At 42.7% G+C, this 16,177-nt stretch overlaps 1 protein-coding gene across 2 annotated transcripts in view; it reads left to right on the top strand.

Annotated features, from left to right (window-relative positions):
- hk2 (hexokinase 2) overlaps positions 1 to 16,177 on the top strand; it is a 95,203-nt gene that overhangs the window by 48,337 nt on the left and 30,689 nt on the right. For both annotated transcript variants that reach the window (XM_067439452.1, XM_067439453.1), the window contains 3 exons: positions 1,131 to 1,314; positions 5,572 to 5,733; positions 15,698 to 15,931. In XM_067439452.1, the coding sequence (XP_067295553.1) occupies positions 1,131 to 1,314; positions 5,572 to 5,733; positions 15,698 to 15,931 (580 nt within the window). The remainder of the gene's footprint in view (positions 1 to 1,130; positions 1,315 to 5,571; positions 5,734 to 15,697; positions 15,932 to 16,177) is intronic.

Below are 16,177 nucleotides of genomic sequence, written 5' to 3'. Positions count from 1 at the left end.
ACGCACCTGTGTGTGTGTGTGTGTGTGTGTGTGTGAGCGTGCGGTTCGCGCTTATATCGACCGATCGTGCGGGTGCGGGCCATGTAATAAAATTTGCGGGTGGATGAGAAATAAATAATTGTGTTTGTTTGATAAAGACAAGTTGCAGTTGCTGCTTTCAAAATAATCTCTCCCTCATGTGATCTGAACTGACAGGGGCTAGATATGACAGCGGAGCTAAAGCTCATTAAATATGCAAATCTTCTCCAATCCTAGCTGTGGGCATTTTACTTCCAAGTCTCCAGTACGTCACACCCATCAAAACCCAGCCTTCAGAAAGACCGCCTCAAAACCTGAGTAGTAACTAGCCTATTACTTATTAGTTATGATGTTTTTGAATGTAAAAACCACACAAACGTGATGCTATTAGTTGACCCTAGACAACAGTATAAAAAAAAGAAATAAAGCCAGTTCATGACACCTTTAAAACTAATATTTTGTGGTGGAACACCTGAGAAATCTCAGGCAAGAATAAGGGTTTGAAACGCGGTTCCCAGTCATGTAAAATCTTAGGTTTGGAAAAGTGATAGAAATGTAAAACTGTGAAAAACGAATGGAATTGTAAATGTAAATTTCTAGTTATTTGATAATTTTATTATGAACTAATGTTATTTTATTCCTGTGCTCTCTCTATTCTCTCTCTCTCTCTCTCTCTCTCTCTCTCTCTCTCTCTCTCTCTCTCTCTCTCTCTCTCTCTCTCTCTCTCTCTCTCTCTCTCTCTCTCTCTCTCTCTCTCTCTCTCTCTCTCTCTCTCTCTCTCTCTCTCTCTCTCTCTACATATATATAATTTTTTTTATGTCTTATACATACAAATGGGAAAAGATCCCCAGCAATGCCTAAAAAATCTTTTAAGTACTTATACATTAATCATGAACTACATTAGAAAGTCATGGAAATTCTTCGGTCATAAATGGTGAGTACCCTGCTTCAAGTGTCTTGAAAACCTGTTTTGTCAGCAGGGTTCAGTTCGCTTAAAGTAAAGTTAACCAAAGAACTTGAAAACTGCCTAAAAGCCTGTTAGAAATTCCAGTTTGTTTAATTGCAAAAATCCAGCAATCTTCAATGTAAACAAGTGTGTTGTGTGTTCACAGGGACAGGCACCAACGCCTGCTACATGGAGGAGATGCGGCACTTGGAGCTGGTGGACGGCGACGAGGGTCGCATGTGTGTGAACATGGAGTGGGGCGCGTTCGGCGACGATGGCGCCCTCGATGACCTCCGCACTGAATTTGACCGAGAGATTGATGCTGGCTCCCTCAACCCGGGCAAACAGCTGTGAGTGACAGTCCTGCACCTGACAGTTAGTGCCACTCCCGACAGTTCTTTTGTTGACACAAAAAGCCATTGAAGCTCTTTTCCCTGGAGGGAAGCTTTGTCAGCCAGTTGTACAACTAGGCAATTACAGAAACAGGTAACAAGGTTGTCACCATGGCTACACCAAGTCACAGGTGGAGTACACATTCTTGCCCACACTTCTGTTCTTAGAAGCCAAGTGTGAATTTTGTTAAGTGGACCATATGTTCCTGCTGCAACAGCTAGAAAGTGAATCATTTAATAAACTAATAAATTTGCAGAACATATTGTAGTATGTATGGTGTGCAGAAGCAGCACAGGCTCATTATGCTTTCACATATGACATGTTTACAGGGAGCAACTGATCCACAGCTGTATACCACACAACATTTATTCATTAATTATACTTCAAACCCAAAAGTTAATGAAAATGTACATAATACAATCTTTCATTGACGTATACACATTTAAACGCACTAAATTTAAACAACATATTATTCAATTCATTACTTCTGTATAGAATTACATATTAAGACACTCAAGCAAGTGGCAAAACATATAGAATTATGTTAAAACCATAAAGATTTTAATTTTTAACTGACACAAACAGCCGACTCTCATGCCTTCAAATCTTCTTATATGAAGCATGCAGGTTTAAAAAAAAAAAAAACACATTTTTTCTCCCACCTCCACAAAGTGACAAGTGCCATCCATTATGTTGCCTCGTTTATCTAAATTAGGTTAAGTGTAGGTTTTCTTGTTTTACCCTGGGCAAAAAGCTGTTTGACTGACACCGTAGACAGGTAAAATTTTCACATCAACCCTAGAGGTGGGACAAAATATTGACAGGGCAATAAATCATTGTCCTTCTCTGTGCGATACGAGAATCGATACGCTGGCAGCAAATCTCTATATTTTCATTAATAAAATAAAGCGGTCTTAATAGACTTCCCTGCTCACAGTGTCACTACGTCATGGCTCCTTGAGGTGGCGCACAACAAATGAATTAGAGAAACGTGAACATAAGTTAACTAGCCTGAGAAAAAGATAAGAATAATAGATGGCCCAGCAATGTTTAAAGGTACAGTGTGTAGTATTTACGAGGTTCTATTGACAGAAATTCAATATAATATACATAACATGTTTTCAGTGGTATATAAAGACCTTACACAATGAACCGTTATTTTTTATTACCTTAGAATGAGCATTTCTATTTACATACACTGCAGGTACCCTTACAGCAAAGTCACCATTTTGCGCCGCCATGTTTCTACAGTAGCCCTAAATTGACAAACTGCTAGCTGCTCTCTGCTGTCTCAGATGACATCTTTGTCCTGTGTCGGCCACAGTAGCTCCTCTAAGTGCTTAAAATGACGCTAAATAGCACCTTTGTCCAAAGTCTGGAGAACCTACACTAACCTTTATATGGGCTTTTTTTTTCATATTAGGGATGGAATGGTATGAAAATTTCATATCACGATTTTAGTGAACTAAATTATCTTGATTATCAATATTATCACGATTTTGTTCAAATTAGATGAAAGTGTTCAAAAAGAACAGATGCACACACTGAAAACATTAACAAGTTTTATATTTGAAAATCAACAAAAAAACGAGCAGCTCTGTGCTTCTAAAGCAAAATTCAATTCTGTGTGCATTTCCTTCCTTATAATGACTGTCGTCAATAGCAATGCATTATAACAGTGCACCTCCATGTATCACAATGGACACGCTGTCTCGTTTCATTCAAATGCAACTGCAAATGCAACAAATGCTCTACTGCTGGAAGTAGCCATCAGACGATGGGTACATGGTGGTCATAAAGGGATGGCCATGGTCAGAAACAATGCTCAGATAGGCCGTGGCATTTAAACGATGCTCAAATGGCACTAAGGGGCCTCAATTGTGCCAAGAAAACATCCCCCACACCATTACACCACCACCACCAGCCTGCACAGTGGTAACAAGGCATGATGGATCCATGTTCTCATTCTGTTTACGCCAAATTCTGACTTTACCATCTGAATGTCTCAACAGAAATCGAGACTCATCAGACTAGGCAACATTTTTCCAGTCTTCAACTGTCCAATTTTGGTGAGCTTGTTCAAATTGTAGCCTCTTTTGTAGTGGAGATGAGTGGTACACGGTTTGGTCTTCTGCTGTTGTAGCCCATCCGCCTCAAGGTTGTGCGTGTTGTGGCTTCACAGATGCTTTGCTGGATATCTCGGTTGTAACGAGTGGTTATTTCAGTCAAAGTTGCTCTTCTATCAGCTTGAATCAGTCGGCCCATTCTCCTCTGACCTCTAGCATCAACAAGGCATTTTCGCCCACAGGACTGCCGCATACTGAATGTTTTTCCCTTTTCACACCGTTCTTTGTAAACCCTAGAAATGGTTGTGCGTGAAAATCCCAGTAACTGAGCAGATTGTGAAATACTCAGACTGGCCTGCCTGGCTCCAACAACAATGCCACGCTCAAAATTGCTTAAATCACCTTTCTTTCCCATTCTGACATTCAGTTTGGAGTTCAGGAGATTGTCTTGACCAGGACCACACCCCTAAATGCATTGAAGCAACTGCTTGAATAAATATTTGCATTAATAAGAAATTGAACAGGTGTTCCTAATAATCCTTTAGGTGAGAGTACAATCGCTGCTGCAGACGCACCGCTCTTGGCATGCATTGCTGGGCTGCGTCTCTGTGCGGAAAAAATATATGCTGCAAAGTATGTGTGAAGCATTATTTTATGGGTTATGCCATTGTTTGCTGTACATTAGCCTACAGAAGTCACAGATTTTGGGAGTTTTAAAGTTATTGTTCCTGTCCTTTTCATGCTGTGACTCCACCGGTGTTTTAATTTCACTGTGAAAAATGGGCAATTTGAAAGCTCCTAAAATGCAGAACATTCTGTAATCAAATGCCATTATTCTACAAGAGCTTGTGGCTGAGCTCTCTAAATACCCTGAGTAGTGAAGTATTGCAAATGATTGCCTTATTAGATTTGCACATATAGTACACTTTTTTAGAGCTGCTTTACAGCAGAGATCCTAGGTTCTGTGAACAAACAATTAATCTCTTGCAAACCCTGCTCCCCGAGACGTGATAAATGTTTAGACTATGACCAGATCGAGTACCGTTATCATGTTCTTGTTCCCAAAAGAACTCTTAACAACACGGACCAAAAGACCATAGTGGTTTTCATGTGTTGTACAGTGAACCACAATATGAAGTCCTAATTTACTTACAGTACGTTTCCAGTTTATTTAAAGCAAAACATAACTGGTGTGTGTTTTTCATTTTCTGACAGACTACTGTAATATAAACACCATAGACACTATAGGTTAAAAAATAGTCTTCCTCACCAAGCCTGAATTTATTTGTCATAATACAGTCAATACAGCAATATTAGAACAAAATATTAGTGTTAGTGTTAGTTGGCAGTGCTAAGTTTTCAGTCGTCTTCAGTGTCACGTGCAATATGCAATGTTGAAAATGTTTTTGCTAGACACTTAAGACACAAAGGTAACAAGATATCAAATCAAGTTAAAGTGCATTTTTTATTTAAATAATGTTTCTATAGCATATTCTTCCCTTTGTGACTTATATCCTAGTGAAACGGCTTTCCAAACAAGAACAAAATGTAAGGCGGGATTTGATTTTGTCCCTTTGGGAATCGATTGGGTGGTTGTGGTTTGCTATTGGTTGATCTCTTGTAAGTGACAGGTTGTCCTGCCCTCATGCTAATAAACACATCATCAGAGAAGAGATGTTGTTGCAGGAACATTTTTTTATTTATTAAAAAAATAAAATTTTGTAAATCATTTCATGGTGACTTTGTTAATTCTACTTTAGAAATATTTAAAATACTTAATATTTATGTCATATTTTCGTCACATTAACTTCTTGTTGTAGGTGACCTGTATTATCTACATTAATTACTTTGAAGGTCATGTCTCTAATTTTAAAAACAATACACTAAAATGTACCCTTCTCCTCACTAAAATGCACCCTTCTTTTTTCACAAATATCCCCTACACCCCTGATTGTGGGGATGATCCCCTTGGAGCATCCTAAGAGTTAAGTGTCTAGCTCAGTGAATAATAATGTTTGGGTTCATGGGTTTCCCCATCGATAACCTCTAGGCGACCATCACCCCAAACCGCCACACTGCATCATGACACGTGTGTTCAGCATGCTTATCAGCCTGGCTCTACTAGCTGTGTGTTTTGTTTTCATGCAGGTTTGAGAAGATGATTAGTGGGATGTACATGGGGGAGCTGGTCAGACTCATCCTGGTGAAGATGGCCAAAGACGGTCTGCTGTTCCAGGGACACACCACTCCAGATCTGCTCACCACCGGCCACTTCCAGACCTCCTTTGTCTCTGCCATCGAAAATAAAAAGTCAGTACCTTTTTGTGTCTGTGTGTTTCTAGCTCTACCAATAGGGCTGCAGAAATAAGTGGAATCTGATGAAGTTAGTTGAAAAGATAACACTTTACAAGGTGTTATTTATTAATGCATTAGCTAACAATAAGCATTTTTCACAGCATTTATAAATCTTTGTTAATGTTAGTTAATTAAAATACAATTATTCATTGGTATTGTTCATGTTAGTTAAATTAGCATTGAAAATGCTAATTATTTAACCCGATCCTTGAGCAGCACGTTTCTCAGTGATGCTACTCGGTTTTGAGGTACATATGTTTCAACTGTAGTTCCTCACCATCAGCATTAACATGTGTCCATCAACAAACCTGTGTGCGTGCTTGTGTTTCTAATGTATTGCGGTGCAATAACGGCGGATACGTTAGCCAAGCACTAATGTTGAATGACTGATGTAAGTCAACATTAAGTTTTGCAAAAAAAATCTTGCTCCATCCTTTATCTTTACTTAAAGAAGAAGAATGACAGACAATCTGCATTAATGGACACCGTTTTTAGGTAATACTGCAGCCCACAGCTGATTTACAGTAGTATTTCAGTAAGACCCTAATAACATAAGTTAGCCGGTTAGCCATGTACTTGCACAATATGAAACACAACAAACACAATGTAGAGCACAGGGTCTTCTCGTCATGATGCTATCCAGTATCCACATGAATCAGCTGCAGTGTTTGAGGAGTTTAAGGTGTTGGTGCGCTGACAACAAGTGGAGGAAGGGAATATACTAATGTCTCGTCTTGACGTCACAACGAAACGGCCTGCGTTTAAAAAACGTTTCATTCAATTGACTCAGTCGACTCTTACATTTGAGAGACAATATCTTAATATATGGTGCACTTTCAGATTTAAAGCTTTGCCGGTTGTTTTCATTCACTTTAACTGTTACACACGACATGAAAAGTAATTTTTAAAAATCCATAATAGAGGCTCTTTAACAAATACAACTTTTGATTTAAAGAAGGTATTACTAAATGTTGAAATTACTAAAATCAACTAATATCAACAAATGCTGTAGAAGTTCAACAAATGCTGTTCTTCAACGTCCATTTATAGTGTAGTTAATGACATGAAAACTTATTTTAAAGTGTAATAACAAACACTATATATATATATATATATATATATATATATATATATATATATATATATATATATATATATATATATATATATATATATATATATATATAATAGTCATGTGAGAAAGAAATAACACCCGATTAAATTCTATGGTTTTGTGTATCAGAACATAATAAAAATCATGTGGTGGTTAGCAGATCTTAAATTAAGTAAATACAACCTCAGATGAACTACAACGCTTGACATATTACATTTAACAACAAAAAAAAAAAGCCAGAATGGAAAAGCCATGGGTGACAAACTAAGTACACCAATGATTCAATTGCTTGTTGAGCCACTTTTATAAGCAATACGTTAAAGGAATTGCTTTCTATATGACAATATCAGTGTCTTACATCATTGGCTACGTTGAGCCCTGATTGGTGACATTTCTTCAGAACACAGTAATACTATGTTGCTACGGTAATTTCCGGCAAATTGTTCTTGAGAGTGGCAAATAAAGCCATCATATGTTGCAATCTGATTAATTGGGCCCTGTTTCCCTTCATCAGGTAACTATCCCCATATTTAGCTCTCTCTTCAGCAAACCCAGCAGTCTGGAGAACACTTCCCACAGAAGTAATTTGCTTCTCAAAATTACCTTATTACCAGAGCAGATCAGGTCACAGGCTGAGCACAAATGAGTGTTAAACTTGTTCTGTGGGTTTTACATTATTAAGCGGTTCAGATATCTGACTTTTTGGAGTTTGAAGTTGGTGGAAAAACAATGAGCTAATTAAAAAGGTTACAGATCACAAGTTACCCGATTTAAAATGTAATGAGTAGGTAACTATTTATATTACTTTATTAAAGTAATGTAACTGATTACATTTGATTACTTTTGTGATTCATTTTCTAAATTTCTAACGAATGTTTTAATCATTTTAAACATTTAAAGTGGGCAGGGTTAACCTTACAGTAATACTCAACACGGATTACTGTCAGACTTTCAAAATCACTTGAATTAAGAATAGAATAATTTAATTTTAAAGTACAGCCACCACCAAATCAGACATTACTTTGAGATCGTTCTGAGGTTAAATACAGCTTTCTAGATGTGCATTTTTCAAATGATTTTTGAACATCCATCACTGGAATGCATTTTTATCACTCGCCATAGTGCCAACTATTAGAAAAGTTGTTGCCTAAAGCTGTCTTAGCATTGGATTCGTCAATCAAAATGTATTTTTTTTTTTTTTTTTTTTTTTACAAAGTTCACCTTTAATGACACTTCACAAGTTAGATCAAATCCTTATGAATCCATCCAGTCCTCACTGATCCTTCATTCTAATATGCTGATTTGGGGCTCAAGAAACATTTCAAATCTCTTTTTAAATTAATCAGTTTTTTGATTGCATTGTAATTAGATTGATAGCTTTCAGCAATAAGAGGCTTTTTGTTATCTGCATTTGCGCTTTAAATCTTTTGCACTTAAAGGAAGTGTATGTAAGATTGTGGCCAAAACTGGTACTGCAATCACTTTCAAATGACTGTAGAGTAGGCATGTGCCGATATCAATTTTTCATGTTGCGATTAATTGATGAAGTTTTATCACGATATACGATATTATCATGATATTTAAATAAGTTGCAAAAAAAAGTGTTGCCATAGCATAACAGCTTTAAGAACTATTTTTGTAAGAACAAAAATAACTGAATGTTTAAATACAATAATGCACCAAAAAAATATACAGCTCTGGAAAAAAATTAAGAGACCCCTCATTGAGAAATCAATGTTAAGTTGATATTTTTCAGAGCTGTAAAAGTACAATTTTTTAAACAGATTAAAGTGCAAAAGAATTAGGCTATAAAGAACAACAGGTAGGCTAACAAATTACAATAAGGTCTCATTATTTAATGCATTAACTAAGATTGAGCAATAGCTACATTTGGTACAGAAAGTATAATGTTTTTGTTAATGTTAGTTAAGAAATACTGATCATTGTTAGTTTTATCTTAGGTCCATTAACAAAGTTTTTTTGATTTTGATTTTAATGTTATTAAACAGTAACTAAGAAATTAACATAGAATGATTCATTCTTTATAAGTATTTTTCATTGTCAGTTTGGTGAAAAATGAATTAACATGTTAACTAATGAAGTCGTCTCAAAGTTTTACTGAACAATAACAGAACGTTCTAATTATTAGGGCATGTTGTAGTCCAGATTAAAACATAAAAATGTTTAAGTTTGAAAATAAATAGCCTATTAAGTCTTTAAGTATTAAGTATTTGGTGCTTTGATGAACAACATTGAGATTACAAAAACGAATGGATGTTTTAAAATCTTCACGCGTTTTTTGTTTGTTTGCGGGGTTACCGGGGTAACAGCCGCATTCTGCAGTTCATCAGCGCCCTCTGCTGTCACTGAGCGGCACTTCAGCAGCGCGTCTCGTTCAGTCATGTGCAAACGCACGTTGGGCTTGTTTATATCTGAGCGAGTGTCCCTTTGACGCAGAACAGCGGTGTTGAGCATTTATATGGTTGATGGGCAAAGTATTCTTGAATGCATTATAAAAAAAATTATAAATTGTTAATAAATTATTATTTACGATATTTTAAAGTGCCCACGATAACAATATCGTGCATATTCATTATCGTGATAAATCGCATTATCGAAAATCGGCACATGTCTACTAGGGGTGTCAACAATAATCGATTCGGCGATGCATCGCGATGCGGGGCATGAACGATTCAGCATCGATGCGGCAAAGTGCCATAATCGATTATGTCACTGTTTATTTTCTGGCGGAAGTTTCAAATACTTCCGGTTCCGAGAGAATAACAACAACAACAAGAGCTGAGGCAGAGGGAGAGGACCGCGATAGACGGGTTCTTAAAAACGCGCTAACGACCCGAGGTGTATAGGATTGTACGTATATTTTTTTGCACAATAATCAATGAATCTATAATGACGAAAAATGCCGCAATTCACCTTTATTCCACAAGGTGGCAATGTCTGATACGCAATGATGAAGTGACGTTTCACTCATAGTTACCTCTGACAGAAAACGAAACAATAATCTGCAAAACTTGAAATGGCTCAGTGATTTACCGCAGAAAGCAAGTACTAAACACAATCATATGTTAGTGTCACTGTCTCTTGATGATGGATGAGGTCAAGAAGCTGTCAGCGATAAAAATATTGATTTTGAAGACATTGAAAATGAGTTTTGAGAATATGCTGGAGATCGCGAATATGAGGCAGATGCTGAATATACTGGTAAACGAGCTCTGATGAGGTCATAGGATGATGGTATTAAACATCTGCTGTTAAAACTGAATCCTTCCAAGCTCCAAAAGGTAACGAAATAGGTTTTATTTTATTCTTCTGTAGCTGCTACTCTAAAATCAGGAGTTTTATTATCACGACAGGTAGAGGTCTATCCATGTTAAATATAGATCTGGGTCGCTAACGACCTGAATATGTAAGAATGTTTGGTGAAACAGTCATGCATTTAAGGGCTAATTGCATTTTATTTAATTACTGTAGTAAGGTTCGATTATGGAAGGAAGGAAGAGGACACGGGGGTCGGCTGGACGGTTGATACTTTCTTTATTATAACTCAAAACTTGTAATAAACTTCAACAACACACACTGCGGTGTGGATTCTCATAGACACTCGATCACTTCCGGGTTGGCACTTCCGGCTTCCGGTAACTCAGTCTCTGTGCGTTCGTATCAACCGTCCGATCTCTCTCTCTCCTTGATCTCCGGTTCCACCGAGGTTTTATACCCTCTCCGCGCTCATTACTAGAACAAGAGACAGGTGTTATTAATCTGCTTCCAACCCACTCACTTACCGCTTGTCCCGCGGCTCTCTCTCCCGCTGCAGACCTCGCTGAACCACGCCCCCCTTGCCACATACCCCCACCGCCCGACTCAGGCCGGGGAGCCGTCCGGCCTGCAGCCCCCCCCCCCCCCCCCCCCCCCCATTTCTGGAGAGGAAATCGGCCACAGCCATCTGAGCACCCGGCCTGTGGACCACCTGGAACTTAAAAGGCTGAAGAGCTAGATACCAACGGGTGATCCGCGCGTTGGTATCCTTCATGCGGTGGAGCCATTGGAGAGGAGCGTGGTCCGAACAGAGGGTGAACTCCCGCCCCAGAAGGTAGTAGCGGAGGGTGAGAACGGCCCACCTGATGGCAAGGCACTCCTTTTCGATGGTGCTGTACTTAGCCTCTCTTCGAGAGCTTACGGCTAATGTACAGCACCGGCCGCTCTCCCCCCTCCACCTCCTGGGCCAGAACTGCGCCCAGCCCCCTGTCCGACGCGTCAGTCTGCAACAGAAAAGGGAGAGAAAAGTCAGGGGAGTGTAAAAGCGGCCCGCCACATAGAGCAGCCTTAACTCGGGTGAAGGCCTGCTGGCACGGCTCCGTCCATTGGACCGTATCTGGTAGCCCCTTTTTAGTAAGGTCAGTCAGAGGGCTGGTGAGGTCCGAATAATTTGGTATAAACCGTCTATAATATCCCGCCAGCCCCAAGAACTGCCTTACCTCCTTTTTGGTCTTGGGTCTCGGACAGGTTGCAATTGCGGCGGTCTTATCAATTTGGGGACGCACCTGCCCATGACCCAAGTGGAAGCCCAGATACCTTACCTCCACCCGCCCAATTGCACACTTCTTCGGATTGGCCGTGAGACCCGCTCCCCTCAGCGACCTCAGGACCGCCCTGACATGCTGCATATGCCGCTGCCAATCGTGACTGTAAATCACGATATCGTCCAGGTAGGCAGCAGCATATGCGGCATGGGGCCGCAAAATCCGGTCCATGAGGCGCTGAAAGGGAGCGGGTGCCCCGAACAAGCCGAAGGGAAGCGTGACGAATTGGTGCAATCCAAACGGCGTGGTGAAAGCTGTCTTTTCTTTGGACAATGGAGACAAGGGGATCTGCCAATAGCCCTTCGTTAAGTCCAATGTCGAATAAAATCGAGCCGTGCCCAGCCGATCAAGCAACTCGTCAACCTGCGGCATTGGATACGCGTCGAATTTCGACACTGCGTTCACCTTGCGGTAGTCCACACAGAACCTGACCGAGCCGTCGGTCTTAGGGACCAAAACGATCGGGCTCGCCCAGTCACTGTTGGACTCCTCTATTACTCCCATATCGAGCATTGCCCCTAATTCTTCCTGAACTACCTTTTTCTTGTGTTCAGGTAAGCGATACGGCCGGCTGCGAACTACCACGCCCGGCTCGGTCTCGATATGGTGCTGAATTAAGTTGGTACGTCCCGGTAGGGGCGAAAACACGTCGGCGAACTCCGCCTGTAGTTTAGAGAGATCAGTGAGTTGGGATGGTGAGAGGTGATCTCCCCCAGGGGCCAGTGCGACCGATTGTGCTTTGATGCTCGCCTCTGGCCCGAGATCATCCTCTCCCCCGATCACCGTCGCCAACAACACTGATTCCACCTCATTCCATTTCTTAAGGAGATTGAGGTGGTATATTTGACGTGCCCCGTTCCTATCGGACCGTATCACTTCATAATCGAGGTCCCCAACCTGTCGTGCGACCTCAAACGGCCCCTGCCACTTCGACATTAATTTAGAGCTCGATGTAGGGAGTAATACGAGCACTTTCTCTCCCGGTGTGAATTTGCGTAGTCTCGTACCCCTGTTATACGACCGGCTTTGGCGGTCCTGGGCTTGCAACAAATTCTCCCTAGATAGCCGCCCCAAGGTGTGGAGTTTTGTTCGCAAGTCCAGCACATATTGAATTTCGTTCTTGGCCAAAGAAGGTCCCTCCTCCCAAGTTTCTCGTAGGACATCCAGCACCCCCCGGGGCTGCCGTCCGTAGAGAAGCTCGAAGGGGGAAAACCCCGTGGAGGCTTGCGGGACCTCTCGCACAGCGAATAAGAGGGGTTCTAACCACCGATCCCAATTTTTGGCGTCTTCCTGTACGAATTTACGGATCATGGATTTAAGAGTGCGATTAAATCGTTCGACCAAGCCGTCTGTTTGTGGGTGATAGACGCTTGTTCGAATGGATTTAATGCCCAATAATCCGTACAATTCGCTTAACGTGCGTGACATAAACGCCGTGCCTTGATCGGTGAGGATTTCCTTCGGAATCCCCACTCGGGAGATTAAACGAAACAGTGCGTCCGCAACACTCTTCGCAGAGATGTTGCGGAGAGCCACTGCTTCCGGATATCGTGTTGCGTAGTCCACGATAACTAGCGCAAAACGATGTCCGCGTGCGGATCGCTCTAATGGCCCGATGAGGTCCATCGCAATTCTTTCGAAGGGGACCTGCATTAATGGTAGGGGGCACAATGGTGCTTTTGGAGCGGCCAGTGGGTTTACCAACTGACATTCCGGACAAGACGCGCACCACCTGCGCACATTGTCATGAATGCCTGGCCAAAAAAATCGGGTCATTAAACGATTCAGTGTGGCCGCCTGTCCCAGGTGGCCCGCCATCGGGTTAGAGTGAGCTGCCTGGAAAAGCATTTCCCGGCGGCTCTTCGGTACTAACAACTGGGTTGTATCCACTTTTGTCTGAGCGTCTTGGGTCACTCGATACAACCTATCCTTAATTATGGCAAAATAAGGATACGTGACGGGCAAGGCGGGTTGGAGGGACTGACCGTCGATAGTGCGGACCTGTTGGAAAGCATGTTTTAGAGTCTCATCTTGGGACTGCTCCAGAGGGAAGTCATCGCGGTCCGAGAGAATCAGTCTCTCGACCCCGCTCGGTTCCTCTGAAGCTGTTCCCAAGGGCCCCGTATCAGTCTCGCCAACCTGCACTCGCACCGCCCCGTTCCTAGCCTTGTTCTCCCAAGCGGCATCCGCGCATAACGACCCCAATAATGCCGGAAAGGCGGGCCAATTTGTCCCCAGAATTAGCGGATGCCGGAGGTGGGGACTAACCGCCACCTCAACACTATGATTTTCTCCCCTAAACTGTATCGTGACTGGGACAACCGGATATTCCACCACATCCCCGTGCACACACCGCACCTTAACCATGCGGCTTGTATCCAATGCCCCCGGTTGCATCAGGCTTTGATGGATCGAGGTTTGGTTACAGCCTGAATCCACCAAGGCCTGATATGTACTCCCCTTGATACTCACAGGAATTTGGTACTCTCCTGCTTGATCAGGGGTGGTCCGCTGGAAGTCCGGGACCCGGATCATTGTCCCGATGTCCATCATCGGACATCGGTCCACAAAATGGTCCGGGTCGCCGCACCGCCAGCAGGCCAGCCCAGGCCTGCCCGCCGCCCTTGCGGTTCGCCACCGGTTCGCCGGCAGTTGTTGGGCGGCCGCCTGGGCTTCTCCCGTGAGCAGTGGTATGAGGCGCACCGGCCACTGTGCCCGGGGCCACCCGCAGGCCTCCGCTGCCTTCTGAAACAGTTCGATGAAGGCCTCGGGATCGTCCTGTGGCCCCATCTTATGTAGGAGCACGTGGACCGGTGCGCTGGCAAGCCCGGCGGCTTCGGTGCGAACCTCCCGGTCTATCCAGCTCCGGAACCTCTCGCGGTCCTCTTGCTGGCCGCGGACGATGGCCTCGAAGCGGCGCTCCTGGTCCGCCCGCAGGTCCAGCATGGACTGATGTTGTTCCTGGTGGAGGGCCGCGAGAGAGGTGATGATGTCCGCAAACGGCGTGGCGGAGGGTGTTGGTGTTGTCATGGCGGCGGCGCGGTCCTACTTCCTTCCCGGGTTTTCGGCACCACTGTAGTAAGGTTCGATAATGGAAGGAAGGAAGAGGACACGGGGGTCGGCTGGACGGTTGATACTTTCTTTATTATAACTCAAAACTTGTAATAAACTTCAACAACACACACTGCGGTGTGGATTCTCATAGACACTCGATCACTTCCGGGTCGGCACTTCCGGCTTCCGGTAACTCAGTCTCTGTGCGTTCGTATCAACCGTCCGATCTCTCTCTCTCCTTGATCTCCGGTTCCACCGAGGTTTTATACCCTCTCCGCGCTCATTACTAGAACAAGAGACAGGTGTTATTAATCTGCTTCCAACCCACTCACTTACCGCTTGTCCCGCGGCTCTCTCTCCCGCTGCAGACCTCGCTGAACCACGCCCCCCTTGCCACAATTACATTTTATTTTATTTAATAACTTTTATGTCAAAGATACAGCTGCACACATAGCAGAGACACATAGCAGCCAATACAATCTGTTGTTTAATATCTGCTTGTATCGCCTCATGACTGATGATAAATTTGCTTTGTGTGCAGTAGAATTTTGATGCATCACAATGCATCGTAGAATCGAATCGAATCGTTACCTGGTGAATCGTAATCGAATCGAATCGTGAAGGAAGTGCCAATGCACACCCCTAATGTCTACTGTAGAGCGGTGTATCCCCTCTCCCCCTCCCCTCTGACTGGAGGTTGCCAGATAGGCTGCAGGATCAGCAGGAACGTTTGTAGCTGCAGCTGTGGTTACTAGAGCAGATCTGGCAACCCGGATGCCCAAACACTACTGACTTTGTGATTGGTAGATAGGTGTAGGGCGGGGCTTCAGGCCAAAACACAACATGTCAACATCAACATCAGTTGAGGGCTGCAACAACAACTTTTAAGTGATATCATATTAAGTGATGTCAGTGATATAATTATTTGAAATTAACATGATTTCTTAATGTATAGTGACATATCAGGGCCATTTTATGATTAATTAAAAAACATTTACTTGCATACAGTTCCTTTAAGTGCAGAACTGTCCTGTGATGGTTTTGATTTGCGCCATTTACATGCTGTAGGCTTTTGGTTTGCTTGGGATATTTAATTTAATGTTCATTCCAACCTCCAAATTAATCAGAAGCAACGTTGTCTCTTCTGCAGGAATAACGAAGGTCTGGTGAGTGCAGAGCAGGTGTTGAGAGGACTCGGACTGGACCCGTCCCCAGAAGACTGTGTGGCCACTCAGCGGGTGTGTACGATTGTGTCTACACGTGCGGCCCATCTCTGTGCTGCCACGCTGGCTGCTGTGCTACGGCAGATCCGAGACAACAAAGCTGCAGAGAAATTGCGTACCTCTATCGGCGTGGATGGATCAGTCTACAAAAACCACCCACAGTGAGTCCATTGTCCAGGAATTGTTTTGTGGTACCAAATGATTGCCATATGCATCATTTGGCAATCATTTCGCCCCTGATTAATGGATATTTACACTCCATTGTACTTACGAATACCATGGCAAATGTCAAGTCACCTTTATTTATATAGCGCTATTTACAATGGCAATTGTTTCAAAGCAGTTTTACAGTAGGTGCATTTACATGGAGCACTGTAATTGGTTTAAAAGTCCAATCTGAATGAAAA

The sequence above is a fragment of the Pseudorasbora parva genome, chromosome 3 (genome assembly GCF_024679245.1).
Source record: "Pseudorasbora parva isolate DD20220531a chromosome 3, ASM2467924v1, whole genome shotgun sequence".
Classification (NCBI taxonomy): domain Eukaryota; kingdom Metazoa; phylum Chordata; class Actinopteri; order Cypriniformes; family Gobionidae; genus Pseudorasbora; species Pseudorasbora parva.
The sequence above is the reverse complement of the archived record's forward strand: the minus strand, read 5'-3'. Positions and strand labels throughout refer to the sequence as shown.